General features: G+C 45.7%; 1 protein-coding gene across 13 annotated transcripts in view; it reads left to right on the forward strand.

Annotated features, from left to right (window-relative positions):
* Positions 1-14,336, forward strand: part of Tnrc6c (trinucleotide repeat containing adaptor 6C) — a 110,749-nt gene that overhangs the window by 33,417 nt on the left and 62,996 nt on the right. For 12 of the 13 annotated variants that reach the window (XM_063269255.1, XM_063269256.1, XM_039087487.2 and 9 more), the window contains 2 exons: positions 11,370-11,469; positions 12,478-12,499. In XM_063269255.1, the coding sequence (XP_063125325.1) occupies positions 11,370-11,469; positions 12,478-12,499 (122 nt within the window). Of the gene's footprint in view, positions 1-6,738; positions 6,843-11,369; positions 11,470-12,477; positions 12,500-14,336 lie in introns of those variants that run through there. The other variant, XM_063269259.1, reaches the window with a different exon arrangement.

Consider the following 14,336-nt stretch of genomic DNA (forward strand, 5'->3'; position numbering starts at 1 on the left):
AGAGAACCTGGGCAGCTATCCCTGGTGGACAGGAGACAGCCAGCAATGCAGACTGGTTCCCTGCGACTGCCGCCTCCCTTCCGAGCCTGGTGTGTGTGGCTGAAGCTTTCTCTAGTCATCGGCCAGCTTTGTGCATTAGACTCAAGGCTGAGCTCTGGACTTGGCCACACACAGCATGCTTCCCTGAACCTACAGCCCTTCAAGGACTTTGAATTGAAGCAGCTCTGTACAGGAAATTGAGGTGCAGTTCCTAGTGAGGAAGGAAAGGGTGTGATGTGTGTAGGTGATCACGATAGTTCATAGAGGAAAGCCTGCAAAAATGAAAGCCAGTTGTTCTGTGTGTGTGTGTGTGTTTGTGTGTGTGTGTGTGTGTGTGTTTTAAAGCCACACAACAGACCATCTAGAACATAGGAGAACTCCTGTGGGACCAGTTGGTATTCAGAAGACAAGCCTCAGAAAGATGTATGTCTGAGGTAGGCAGCAGGGGGCATTGCTTCTAAAGTCAGATAAACTGAGAGTTGCTGCTGGGATCTGTCTTGCTTTGTTTGGGCCACAGTAGTTAATCTTAACAAGTGAATCTTGGATCTGAAGCCCACCTTAACACCAAATGGCAGTAAGCTGGGATTTCTTTGAAAAGCTGGAGACCACTGTTCAGATCTCTGACTCTTCTCCACATTCCAAAGTAAAAGTCACAGTTGTCTCCAGACCATTTCATTCCGTGGGACCAGGCTCCAGGGTCAGCCCTGCACTCCTGGCCTCTGGTCTACCTAGGGCTGACTTGGATTGACACTGGGAGTGGGTATGACTCTTGGAGGGTGTTGTCCTTGCACTGCACGACTCACAACTTGCTGTTTGTGTCCACCGTGTGCAGTGAGACCAGAGGTAAGCCCATCCTCTGACAGCTGCTGTCAGAGCTGGGAGAATCCCTCTCCCTGGCTGATTCCTCCCAGGCATCATACCATCCCAGCTAGCTCCTGGGAGCCCCTTCTACTGAGAAAACTGGATTCTGTCCACTTTAGCTGCCTGGGCCACCTTTACCCCAGCACAGCTGTGAGGGTTACCTAGACCCTGGTCAAAACTCAAGAGAGAGATGAGAAAGTCACCTTCACACAGGTTGAATTCCTCTCAGCTGCTCTTCGGAGAGTCCACATTAATTGTGCTTACTCCTCCTGCTTGTATTTCATTATATTTTGTCTAGTGTCATTGTAAGTCAGCAAAAGAGTCGGTAGTGGGCGCTCTCTCCTTTGGTCAGCCTCAGAAGTTCTAATTCATTGTATTTTTTATGAGTAACAGGTTTGTGAGCTTGGTGGCTACAGCAATACCTACCTATTCAGTGTTTCACACCTTCTGAGCATTAGAGGGCTATAATCAGGGCAAGGTTGGGTTTTTCCCTGAAGGTTCCTTTGGAGGGAAGGGTCAGTCCTCAGTCTTCCACAGGCCTTGAATGGGCAAAATTCAGTTCCTGTAGTACTATAATAAGATTTACAGTAAGTTGTGACTTCAAAGCCCCTCTAATCAATAGAGAGATTTTAACAGTCTGCTAGAACAGTGTCACATAGTGAGTAAGGGAAGTTGTTGGTATCAGAACTGCTTTGCCTCCGTACCTAGCAGTGATGTCCCTGCAGGCCGACAGGGACCTGTGCGTCTGTTGCTATGGCATACATTCCCAGCATACCTTTGGTTCAGCTCCCACCTTCACCTGGGAGCAGTTACATCACAGTTTAAATAAAAGGCAGACCCTTCCTGTCCCCTTTCTCTTTTTCTTCTTTCTCTCTCCCTCACTTCTGTCTCCGTTGTCCTCAATAAACCTCTTCCACATGGAACTGTATTAGTCTGGTGTGGTCTGTCTGGACAAGAGCCGCTATTCTATCACAACATAAGTGACACAGACCAGTGTGGTGTTGTGATGGTTAGAAGCAAGCCACAGGTTGTCCCTCTCATACTCAAGAGAGGTCTGTCAACTTGTTACCCTTTAATGCTCGGAGGACATACTTCCCAACTTCATGTCCTGTCCTTCAGAATCACTCAGCTCATGGGTCCTCACTGTTGTAATGTGTCCTGCCAGGTGACCCAGAGCGTTCCATGCACCTACTCCAGGACCTTTCTGCCCCATGACTTTCCCTAGTCGATCAGGTACTAAATGTTACTCAGACCATGCTGCGCCTTTCCAATCAGATTTTCCCTTGACGTCTTTGCCGGTTCTGTTGTCCAGCCCTGAGTCCAGTACACACTTTCTGAGCGCAGCAGGTAGCAGAAGTTGAATAAAGTGAGGCTTAAATGTCTGTGCTGAGCGGACGAGATGCTCCTCACATTTACAGCCCTTCCTAACTAGCCTAGCCTATCAACAGTGCCAGGAAAACTTCCTCAGTTAGCCAGGCTTCTAATGATGGTGGGACCTGTGCCCTCCTTCACTTAAAGAGTGAGCAGTGCTGAGAAGAGTCTGGAATGTAGCCAGATTGACCCAGGATGTGGATTCTTGGGTTTCTTGCAGATGAAACTCAGGATGAGAAACAGTTTTGACTTCAGGTAACTAGCTAGGCCCCAGAGGCAAACACGAGCCCCAGTCCTTTTATTGACTCCTACTTTATAAATTCAAGGAATAATCAACTAACAAGAGTTTGAGAGTGAAAGAAACAAATGTATTGAAAAACTAGCTCGCCAGACACCCCCACTCCACGCCCTCACCACCCAGCAAAATATGTCTCACAGGTGCTTCGTGTCCTGCTTGTCCCCACCTTAGAGCCCCTATCACATTCCTCCTTCCTCAGTTCCCACAGAACAGAAGCTGCACAGGAGAGCGGGAGCCAGTAAGCTGGAAAGAGTGAGCAGTGAGCGTAATGACTGAAGGGATGGTGGATGCATTGGAGAGGAGTCACAGCACACTGTACTAAAGAGCTGTTAAAGAGGAGACGCGCTCTGCTGCGGGTGGGGGACTCCTTCACCATAGCTGTACAGTAAGAAAAGCAAGGTGCAAAGTGGAATACGAGGCAGGTCTCAGTTTTACAAAACAACAATTAAATAACGTCCTTTGTGGAAAACACAGATGGATAGAGATGTGGTAGTTGGCTTGGGCTTCTGGAGGTATGGGAAGTACACAAGAGGATGAAAGATCTGGACAGAGTGAAAAGGGTGAGTTAAGCTCACGGTCAAGGAAATTAGAAACAAAGGTGGTACCTCCCCCTCCAGGGAAGAAAGCGGGGCTTGGAGGCTCACACCTTCAGGGAGGGGGAAGCAGATTACCTCTGATCTCTGTGAGTTCAAGGCTAGCCTAGTCTCCATAGCAAGTTCCCAAACAGCCTAGATTACATACCGAGTCCCATCTTTAAAATAAAAATTAGAAGTAAATAAATGAAGTTGTAGGACTATGAGATGACTCGATGTGGGGAGGAGGCAGAGACCTGCCTATGATTCTAATACAGGAGAGGGGTGGCAACAGGAAATTTCTGGAATGAGCAATCTGGATAGCCAGATGAGCCAAAACAGTGAGCCCCGGGTTCAGCCAGACACCTTGCTTCAATATAGAAAATGGAGAGAGACTGAGGAAGACCTCCTTCATCAGCCTCAGCCTCTAGAAATGTACACACACACACGCACATGTGTACCTACACACACAAACATGAGCCCACACACATTTTTAAAAAAAACTGACTTAATCCTCATTTAATCTAGCTCTTTACAGCTGTCCCATAGGTCCAGAAATCTCTCCAAATTCAAGCTTACAATCTCACTAACCCCACAAGAGAGGTAGCAACTTACTAATTATTGCTTGATCAGAAAAGAATGTGCACTCTTGGAAGAGATGTCCTTTGTGAGCATTAGCTGAGATTAGGCACCAAAAGGGGGAGATAAGATAAAGAAGCTTTAAATGGCTCTAGATTTTTCCTGAGGTCAGAGAGACAGGAGAGGAGTCTGCCACCAGGGCACCAACAGCCCAGAAGACAGAGGAAGCTATTTCAAAGCCAGGAATATAGTTCCCCTGGCTGTCCTGCACCCAGGCCTGCCGATGATGCATTCTCAGCCACCCTTTCCCTTACTGTGACCAAGAGCAGTGCTGCTGACAGCCGCTGGCCAGTGCCATTAGATGCGTGTCCTCGAGTGTATACGTTGCCTTGTGCTGTGATTCCAGAGGACACACAAAGCTGTCAGCTGGAAATTCGTGTGAACTGAATCAGTCCTCCCTCCCAGGTCTGCTGCCTTCCCCAGCAAGGAGCACGCTTTCCATCGTACAGTCAGCGAGCACACAGGACGGTCCTGGGAGTCAGCGAGCACACAGGACGGTCCTGGGAGGCCATCTCTTTACGAAGGAAAGTAATGACAACAGCTTGCAGGGCACGCAAGAGTCAGGAAATAGATGTTTCAGTGAGGGTCAAGAACAGATATAGCAGAAACAGGAATACGGACAGAAAGTCAGGGTGGGGATCCAGGACTGTCCAGGACAACTCCAGCAGGGGCTGTTTTGGGTGGCTAAAGCTAGATCAGATTCCTGCTAACCAGGAGTTTGAGGCTGCTTAGCATGGCAGACAGCTCCTTGACTGACCTTCTAAGACAGGAATCCACAGTGAAGTAAATCTACCCACAAACACTAAGCTCCTCAGATGAGTGATTATTAAGGAAGACAGACAGGAACATGAGTGTGGGAACAGAGACTGGCTTTCCTCTCCATCTGCAAAACGGGCAAGGTCATGAAGCCGGCACTCGGGAGGGAGGAAGGGGAGGAAAGGTACCTACGGAAGAGCTGATGGATTTACTGGCTTAAAGATCCATAAGCCAAACGCTGAGCATGAACAGTGGCACCAAACCACTGAGGTGCACACTCGGGAAGTTTCAGAGCTCATGCGGAAGAGGCACGTCGGGCTCTGTTGGGGGGCGGAGGTGAAGAAAAGCATTTGACTGGAAAAGAGTTTAGTACTTAGTGGCATGGCCCTCTGACAAGGATGGTGTGCTGAGGTGCAGCCACATGGTGCCTTCAAACCACTTCTCAGCCAGTCATGCCACCAGTCTGCCACGAGAAGGAAGCTTGCACAGTTTCTAGAAATTTACTTCTGCAACCCTTTCTCTTTTCCTTTTTAAAAATTTTCTTTATATTTTATATGTATAGGTGTTCTGCCTGTATGTGTGTCCCCATGTACCATGGTGCATGCAGTGACAACAGAGGCCAGAAGAAGATATCAGATTGCCTGGGAGTAGAGTTACAGAAACATATATAGTAATGGGTTATGGGACTCAAACCTGAGTCAGTTCAAGGACAGTCAGTGCTCTTAACTAGTGAGCCATCTCTCTGGCCCCTTCCTCCCCACCCTCATTCCCACTCAGACAGGGTCTCACTATGTACCTCTTGCCATCCTGAAACTCATGACATAGACCAAGCCGGCCTGAAACTTACACAGAACTGCCTGCCTCTGCCTCTAACCCTCGCCCTGCCTATGCAGGTATTAAAGGCCTGCCCATCCATGCCAGGCTGCTGCTGCTGCTGCTGCTGCTGCTTCTTCTTCTTCTTCTTCTTCTTCTTCTTCTTCTTCTTCTTCTTCTTCTTCTTCTTCTTCTTCTTCTTCTTCTTCTTCTTCTTCTTCTTCTTCTTTTTTTAAAGATTTATTCATTTATTATATACAAGTACACTGTAGCTATCTTCTGACATACCAGAAGAGGGCATCGGATCTCTTTACAGATGGTTGTGAGCCACCATGTGGTTGCTGGGAATTGAACTCGGGACCTCTGGAAGCGCAGTCGGGGCTCTTAACCACTGAACCATCTCTCCAGCACCCCCCCCCCCCGTTTTTTTTCAGAGCTGGGGACGGAACCCAGGGCCTTGTGCTTCCTAGGCAAGCACTCTACCACTGAGCTAAATCCCCAACCCCTCCATGCCAGGCTTCTTAAAGAGACTTTTGTTTTCCAGCAGGATGAGCTAGCAGTTGCAGGAGGGCAGGTCATGGGATAACTGAGTTAAAACATTGAAGTGAACAGTACTGGATAGGTAAGGATGTCAGTGATTCCTTAGGATCCATTTCTGTCCTCGTCTCTCCCTGTCAGTTTAATCAAATCACAATGAGTGAATCAGGGGTTCAAGATAGAGCTCAGCTGTTAAATGTACTTGTTCTTAGAGAGGGCCTGGATTCAGCCCAGCATCCACACAGTGGCTCACAACCATCTGTAACTCAGTTCCTAGAGGTGAGACACACCCTCTAGCCTCCACTAGCTTATGTATGCAAATGATGCAAATGTACACATGCAGGCATAATACTGATGCACACAGAATGAACAAAGTTTTTGATTCAAAACAGAAGTTGAATGTAGAAAAATAACTAGACCTTGACAAAGAGTTACCATAGGATCCTAGAAAGATGTACAAAGTGCCAGTGGCCTATGAGAGTGTGCTCAGCATTGCCGAATCCATAGGAGGATCTGGCTCACAGCTGAATTAGCTAGTTAGTATAGTCAGATTCACAAAGAAGGACAGTAGAGGCAGGAAGAGGGGAGAAATGGACAGCTTCTGTTTTGAAAGGGGAAACATGCTAGTTCCATGACACTGAAAATAGTAACACTACTACTTTTTTTTAATGATATCTGCATGTGCATCACGCTCGCCTTCCTCTTATTCCATGCTCCCTCCCTCCCAAATGTTTAATTATTACTGCTACATATATATATTCATATATGTGCATGTGTATATACCCACATTATACACACCTTTATGCAGTCTGCTGAGTCCATTCAGCACTGCCAATTTGTATGTATGTTCAGGGTTGATCTCTTGGGATTGGACAACCTATGAGAGAGCTCATCCATGGAAGAAGTGGTTCTCCTTCTCTAGCAGCCGTTGACCATCTGTGGCCCTTCATTTAGGGGTAGGACCTCGTGGAGTTTCCTGTATCCATGTTGGCGTGTGTGCTGGTCTCGTTAAGGTGATGATGTGAATTCCTGAGTGCTTTTTCCCTGGCATGCATGACTAAGCAGAACTGTCTAACTGCAGGTGCCCCAGTCTGCTCCCTGAGCTTAGGAGTTGGGGTTGTCCACTGTCACTGCTCTCTGCATGTGGCCAGTGTGGACCTCTGTAGTAAGACCTTTATCTATTGCAAGAAGAAGAGTCTTGAATAAGGGGAGAAAACTAGACTCATTTGGTGGGGCCTGAGGCTTATGAACTGCACAGATAGACCTGAGCTGCACATGCTCGAAAATGCTTAAAGGGGAAATTGCAGCACACACTTTAGCAGCAGTTTTAATTTTTAAAAACTGGTGTGCATCTTATGTTGTCAGTTCTAGTAAGGACTGCTTCCAGCCAAAGGAGCTAGAGCTCTGGAAATAGCAGCACTTGGGAGATAAATGTACCTAGATCAGGAGTTAATGGTCATTCTCGGCTACATACAGTTCAACACAGTGCCAGCCTTGATAGATACATGGGGCCCTGGCTTTTGTTTGTTTTAAAGGCTGGGTTTTTAAACTTTAGGTGAGGGGAGAAGTGTAAAATACGATCACATGCAGGAATAATTAAAAACTTAAAACCAGAGATGGCTAATCTGTTCTGAGCACTGTCTGCTCTTTAGAGGAACGAGGTTCAATTACCAGCACCCACATGACAGCTCACAGCTGTCTGTTATTCCAGCTCCAGGAGTTTTGACACCCTCAGACAGGCTGGCAAAACACTAATACACATAAAATAAAAAAAATAAATCATTAAAAAATAAAAGACTTGAAACAGCAGCTGAGCCTGGTGGTGCACATCTTTAATCCTAGGATTTGGGAGGCAGAAGCAGGTGGATTTCCATGAGCTTAAGCCTGGTCTGACCTACATAGTGAGTTCCAGGCCAGCCAGGGGACTACATAGTGAGACCCTACCTCAAAGGAGTGAAGAAAAAGTTCCACAGAAAAGTTAAAATGTGACCTCCATGTGCCACATGTTGTTCGCCTGTTTGAAGCAACAACAGAGTCAGGCTGTAGGATAAAAGATCAGATTCCTCTCTTGAAATCTCTGCCCTGGGACCTCCCCCTCTAAGAAACCCTTTGTAAAACTTGTCTCCTGCTCAGTTTCCTGCTGCTTCTTGCCCAGTCAGGGGCAGCTTCCCTCCTAGGTCTCATCCAGTAAATCCTGGTGTGAGGTTTGTTGTGTAGTGTGACTTAGGGTATTTATTCCTTGGCTCTCCTGTGCTAGGATGTCTCTCCCTTTAGAGCTGTAATACCTTCACTGAGGAAGCATTCCTCCACAGACCTGTGAGCCCCACTTACGCTGGTCCCACCCACCATTACCAAAACCACAAAAAGGAAACAAGCCCCATCTCCACTGGGACAAATCAGTAAGTAATACAGAGGAAAGGGGATAATAAGTACACCTCGTTCATTGCTTTTAAAAGAAGCATATAGCCAGGCAGCAGTGGTGCTCTGCAAGTTAGTTCCACTACTCAGGAGACAGAGACAGCGGGTCTTTGTGAGTTCGAGGCCAACTTGGTCCATAAAGCTATTCCAGGCCAGCCAGAGATATTAGACAGAGATACTCTTACCTGAGACGGCCGGGGGTGATGGGGGAGGAAGAATTGAAGGGAAGAAAGAAACCGCACATGAAGAATGTTTTGGTTTAGTTCACTTTCAAGACACTCCTGCTTCCTGGGATGTGCAGGTGCGCACCACCAGCACCCACCAGCGGGTCACAGCTGCTTTGTTTTGTGGAGGGTGGTGACCCAAGGCCATAGATGTGCTGGAGCAAGTGCTTTGCCCCCAGTCCTTTAAAGAGCATTCCTGGATCCCCAAGAAACTTTCCGCTTACGTTGCCTCTAAGATGATACCAGTTGACACACACGAAGGGAGTCTTTCCTTTCCTTTTTGTACTATGAGTGCTTTGCCACGGGCATGTATTAGGTTATAAAATAAAAGCGTGATTAGATGTTGGTCTTTTAAATTAATAATGAAAAGTGGCAGATGTACAGTAAGAGTTAGAGAGTAGGAGTGACGCTGCTGGGGCGCTTTGTCATGTAAACAAGGAGCTGTAAGGAGCTGGCCTTAGTTCTTTAATTTGCTGATGAATAGAATTAAGCTGAAGCCATTTTCTTCTTCCTGCTGTTGAATAAATACCTCTGTAGCCAGAACAAGGCCCTACCTCCCTACCTGCTTTCTCACATTCCCTCTCTGGGGTAATTTAAGGCTCTCCATGTGCTGCAGATTAAGAAAGCCTGAGGGCAACATGTTTTCTTTCTAGATGTGTGACTGAAAGCTGCATGGCTGCAACATACCTGGTCATACTCAGAACTGCCGCAGCTAGAATTCTTGCATGCAAATGGCTCAGCTATGTGTACATCGTTTACCATGAAAACATTCCTGAAGAGCATCTCTCAGATCATTAGATGAGTAGTCACTTTTCAAAGTTCATAATATGTAGAGATTCAGGAGTCACGGAAAGTTTTAAATACTGCTAAGGCCAGAGTCTCGTGCACAAAGATTTCATCCATCTGGTTGAAGCAGTCTTGGTTTTGGAAGTTTTTAAGCTTCCCAAGTTAATTCTGATTGGAAGCCACAGACTGAGTAATCACTGTTTCGAAGGAAAAATATTCACAGATAACCCCCACCATATCAATTTAAATTGGTTTTATTATGATAGTATTTTGTTATGAACAATCTGCCTTTAGTTTGAAATTCCTTATATGGATAGTTGTATGCAAAATACATGGTTAAATGCAAAATTATTAACTACAAAGCAGCATCTAGGCATGGGTGAGTGCTGCTTGGCCAAGGCTTGGGTTACGTTGTTGTTCTAGTTTAGCTGTTGATCTCACTGGTACCTGCATTAGTCTAGGTCCAGTAGGGATATGGAAGCCTTGTAAATGGATCTAGTTCATTCAAGGAATAAGTCATGATAATAGGATTAACTGTAAACTGGGCATGGTGACACATGCCTTTTATTCTAGTGCTCAGGAAACAGGGGCAGGGGCAATCTTTAAGTCTGAGGCCAGTCTAGTCTGTCTACTGAATTCCAGGCCAGTACATACTGAGACCCTGTCTCAGCAAACAAACAAATGAAGACTTAACTACAGAAGCGGCATGAACCCTAAGCTGATGAAGCCCCGGCTAAGAAGGGAAGCCCCACTGGAAAGCTGGCGCACATTCACAGGGCATGGCACAGATTTGCTGAATGAGCACCAGGAAGCACTTTAAGCTAACTACCTGTTCTTCAACTAGAGCACATGCAGAATGCAAGCCAGTCACAGCCAGTAGCCCCTCAGCTTGTGCTCCTATTGGAAAGGAGCCCTGGGCGTGTTGATGGATGGCTAGGTGTGTGTGGACTATTGGTGCAGCAGACCTGGAGTCCGGTGTGTGTGTGAGGAGGAGTCCCATGAGAGACAGTTGGGAGGTGGCTAGTAGTAGGGACTGGAATTAGTTCAGTGCTAAGAGTGCCATTGGATGGGATGCTAGGCTGCCAGAGCCAAGGTTGCCCATGCTAAGCCTAGGCCTGTAACCAGCCAGCATCTGGGCTTCAAACCCACATACTAACCTCACAGTGCCACGGTAACAGGTGTCAAGAGGGTCCTTCCTCCTGCAACTCCCCATGGTGCTGACTGAAAGAAGGGCCAGAGCCTGTGTTACTGGGAGAGCATGGAGCCATCAGGAAAGAGATAGTGACCCCTGATGCATGCACACCACTTGGGCTAGCTATAGCACTACAGCCTAGGTGTTAGCTGTCTTCACTTTTTAAAACAGAGTTCTTCCATGTTGCATATCTTGTAATAGCTCTCCAGCTGAACAGGGCTCTGTATAAAAAGATAATCCGTGTCAGACAAACATGAAGTTAGAGCATACATGGGAATCACCTCCACAGAGCCTGATCTGTTGGATGAGTTGGATAGAAATCACAGATCATTTCTAATAGGGAGCCCCAGTGATGGCAGTCTCTGAGACAGCACTAAGTGTCCTTACTCTGTAGACCCCACACAAAGCCCTGCACTAGTCGATTTCTCCACAGTTGTGGGCAGAACAAACGAGACAGCTAAGCCACTTGACAAAAAAGCAGGGCAGCAGCTGTCATACTGGAGGGGAACCTCCATTTCTGACTCCTCTCAAAGTGGCTCTATCATGTTGATGACATTGTCTAGATCAAGACTTTGTGCACAAATAATATCCCTGCCCTGTATCCTGAGTGTGGAGTTTCAAACCCAGGGCCTCACGTACAAGGCTACAAGCACCTGAGCTATGGCGGCAGCACCCTCCTACATACAGGTTAGTCTAGGGGTTAGCCTGTGGGCCACTCTGGCCTTAAACTTGTGATTCTCCTGCCTCAGCCTCCCAGACAGCTGGAATTACAGTCCTGTGCCCTCACTCCTGGTTGCTTTTTTACTTCTTCATTGGCTTTAAAGTAGTCATCATACTAACACTGCTTCTTAAATATTTAATAGGGTAAAAGAACAGGAAACACAAGAAGAGGAACGTTTGATGGAAGAAAAGAAAAAGAAAAAGCAGGAAGACAAGAAAAAGAAGGAAGGTGCTCAGAAAAAGGTTTGCTAGGACTCCTTCCATGTCCTCCATGTCATGTCTGCATCAACATGGCTGTCTCATGTCCAAGGTTGATTCTAGTACTGTTTTACGTCAATATGCCGAGTCTGGAATGAGTAAATATAGACACTTGGCTAGTGAGGCGAGTACAGAGTGCCGGTTACAGAAGGTCTTTTCTACAGCGTCAGGCGTACTGAAGCTGTGTCCAGGGCAGCGCAGCTTCTGTGTAAAGAACGCTCTTGCTGCCTCCTGAGAATGGACCGCCCAGCCCAGCCCACCCACAGCAGCCTATCGAGACATCAGGGAGAACCAGGAAACTGACAGTATTAGAAAAGCTGGAAATAATTGTTACAGTCTTAGTAAACATTCTTTATAAATCCTTATAAATAAATAAGTTCTGTAAACCAGTTTGGAGAGATGACTCAACAGTTAGAAATATTTTCTTTTTAAAAAAATTCTGTTTTTTAGAGCTCTAATTTAAACCTTATAGTCATATTTTTTATTTTGTGGCATGTAAAATAGCCAAATTATACTACCCACCCTTGCTTTCATCTCTGTACTGAGCCGTGAGATTGGAAGGATCCTTCTAGACTGACACACAGGGAGTTCAGATAGTGTCCATTACAATGTTTGCCAGTCACTAACTTAGCACTGTCCTGTGGTCAGAGTAGGATTTTTCTCAGTAGTAAATTAGCTAAATAAAAGGTTTGCTTTTAAAATTTTAAGAATTAAAAGTTTTAGTCCCAATAGTCACTCACACTCACTTGCTTGCTCCCCCCGACCCCCAAATTAAAATGAAAGGAAAACAGAGGCAGGCAGATTTCTGTAAGACTGAGGCCAACCTGGTCTGTGCAGTAAATTGCAAGACAGTCAAGGCTCCATGTCTCAAAGAAACTAAGAAAAAAACCCTAAAATAATTAAAAGTCTGCCTATAAACCTTCATCAGTGTGGACATTGCATTCAATTGTCTCTAAAAAGTTTCTCTTTTTTTTTTTTTTTTTTTTTTTTCAGGCTGCTGATCAAAAAACCAAAGGTAAGTTTTTTTTTTTTTAAATAATATATTTTGTGAGGGGAATACTTTTTATAGTAGCTTCAAACTTTGCAATGGTGTGACTTTTGTAAAATTTATTTTATGTTTATGGGTATTTTGCCTGCATGTTTGTCTGTGCACCAAGTGTGTGCAATGTCCAAAAGGCCAGAAGAGAGCCTTGGATCTCCTAAAACCGGAATTAAGACAGTTGTGAGCCACCATGTGGGTGCCCAAAACTGAACCAGGTCCTCTGCAAGAGTATCAAGCCTGGAGTTAATTGATACCTGGTGGGTGAAAACAGAGGCTCTAACTGTCTTCTATTGTACTTTCAGTATACATTGTGAAGCTCTTCATTTATGACTGATTTTATTCTGTGTTTTTTTCATTGTCATTAGGTTAATATAAAACTGCCTAGAAAATGTCATCTGCATTTTAAACAACACTTTAAAATTTCCTTTTGATTTGATTCCCACCAAATAAGGATCAAATTCAGGAATAAGAAGACCCAAAGAAAACTGAATATTTTTAAAGCTTGAAAGTCCTTGCTGCCATCTATTTCTTGCAGTGTAGCTTGTTTCTCTCTTACTGATGGTCAGAGGCGTCTTTCTTTCCAGAGCTGGCTGGCCTGTTGTTTTGACAGTGTCGGTGGGAACACAGGCAGCTCTCAGTGGATGTAGCTCAGGCGTGCTGAGTATGCTAAGCTCAGGGAAGCTGTACTCCCAGACGCCCACCTTCATACCTGAGTCCATAGGGACGGTTAGGAGAGGCACATGCCGTGGGTCACAGAGGCCAGCTCTGTTCCATCGTGCAAGGTGCTGCTTTAATCTTCAGGTGCCACATCTTTAAAATGAGAGAAGTCGATGGATTGCTCTTGCCTGCTAGGGCTGCTGTACAGACAGATGAGCCAGCCCACACGGGAAGGGTAGTGTGGCAGCTGGAGTGTCGCTGGGGTCCAGTGGAGGGCTGTGGCACTGACTGGCATGTCCTTCTTTTGTCTTCCCGTGGACACACAACTGCACATGCAGATGCTTACATCATAAGGATTTTTGCAAAAGTTCTGTCAGCTGCTCTGTAGTAATACTTCGTATCTAGTTGGCATCTTGTAGTTTTAATATCAAAATTATGTGTAGAATCTGAACTCATAATTGAGCAGGACTTAGATTAAGTTGTTGGTTTTTCTATTAGTAAATGCAGAACTAGTGGAACTACAGCTTTGACCCTGTGTGTTAGTCCTTAGTCTTAGTTCCTAGAGATGGGTTTGCTGGTAATGGGCATTAGAAGCAGCAGGGTTCTGCTCTGTTAGAATCTTTTCAGAAGGCTCCAAAAGGACTGGCTATGGCTGTATCTGAATTTATGATCTCAAATAAAACAGTGGTTTTTACTGCCATTTATAAATGTGGGACTCGTCCTACACTGTTGATATCCTCCCCACCCCTCGTTCGTGTGTGTGTGTGTGTGTGTGTGTGTGTGTGTGTGTGTGTGTGTCCCATTTTCACAACCTGTTTCATTGTCATTTATGATTCTTTACTTCTCAGGCTGTGACTGCTCACAACTGTGTGGTGACTGAAATCCATCTCCTGCCCCTTGTGGAATTACTGGTTTCTGTTACTATGCTGATGAGTGTTTGTACTGGGGATTACTGACTGCCAGCTTCTTGTATCTCCCCTGAGTTGCTGATTTTTTTGGGGGAACAGTTTGTTGGTAGCTGTATGTGGCCTTTGGATTTGTCCTAAACACAGTTGTTTGTGTCGTAGAATTATAAAGGCTCTAAAGTCTTGTACATAATTTTCTACTTTAGCTAATTATTTCTACTTTATATGTATGAGCATGTTGCCTGCAT

This window comes from Rattus norvegicus, chromosome 10, assembly GCF_036323735.1.
Source record: "Rattus norvegicus strain BN/NHsdMcwi chromosome 10, GRCr8, whole genome shotgun sequence".
NCBI classification, from domain to species: domain Eukaryota; kingdom Metazoa; phylum Chordata; class Mammalia; order Rodentia; family Muridae; genus Rattus; species Rattus norvegicus.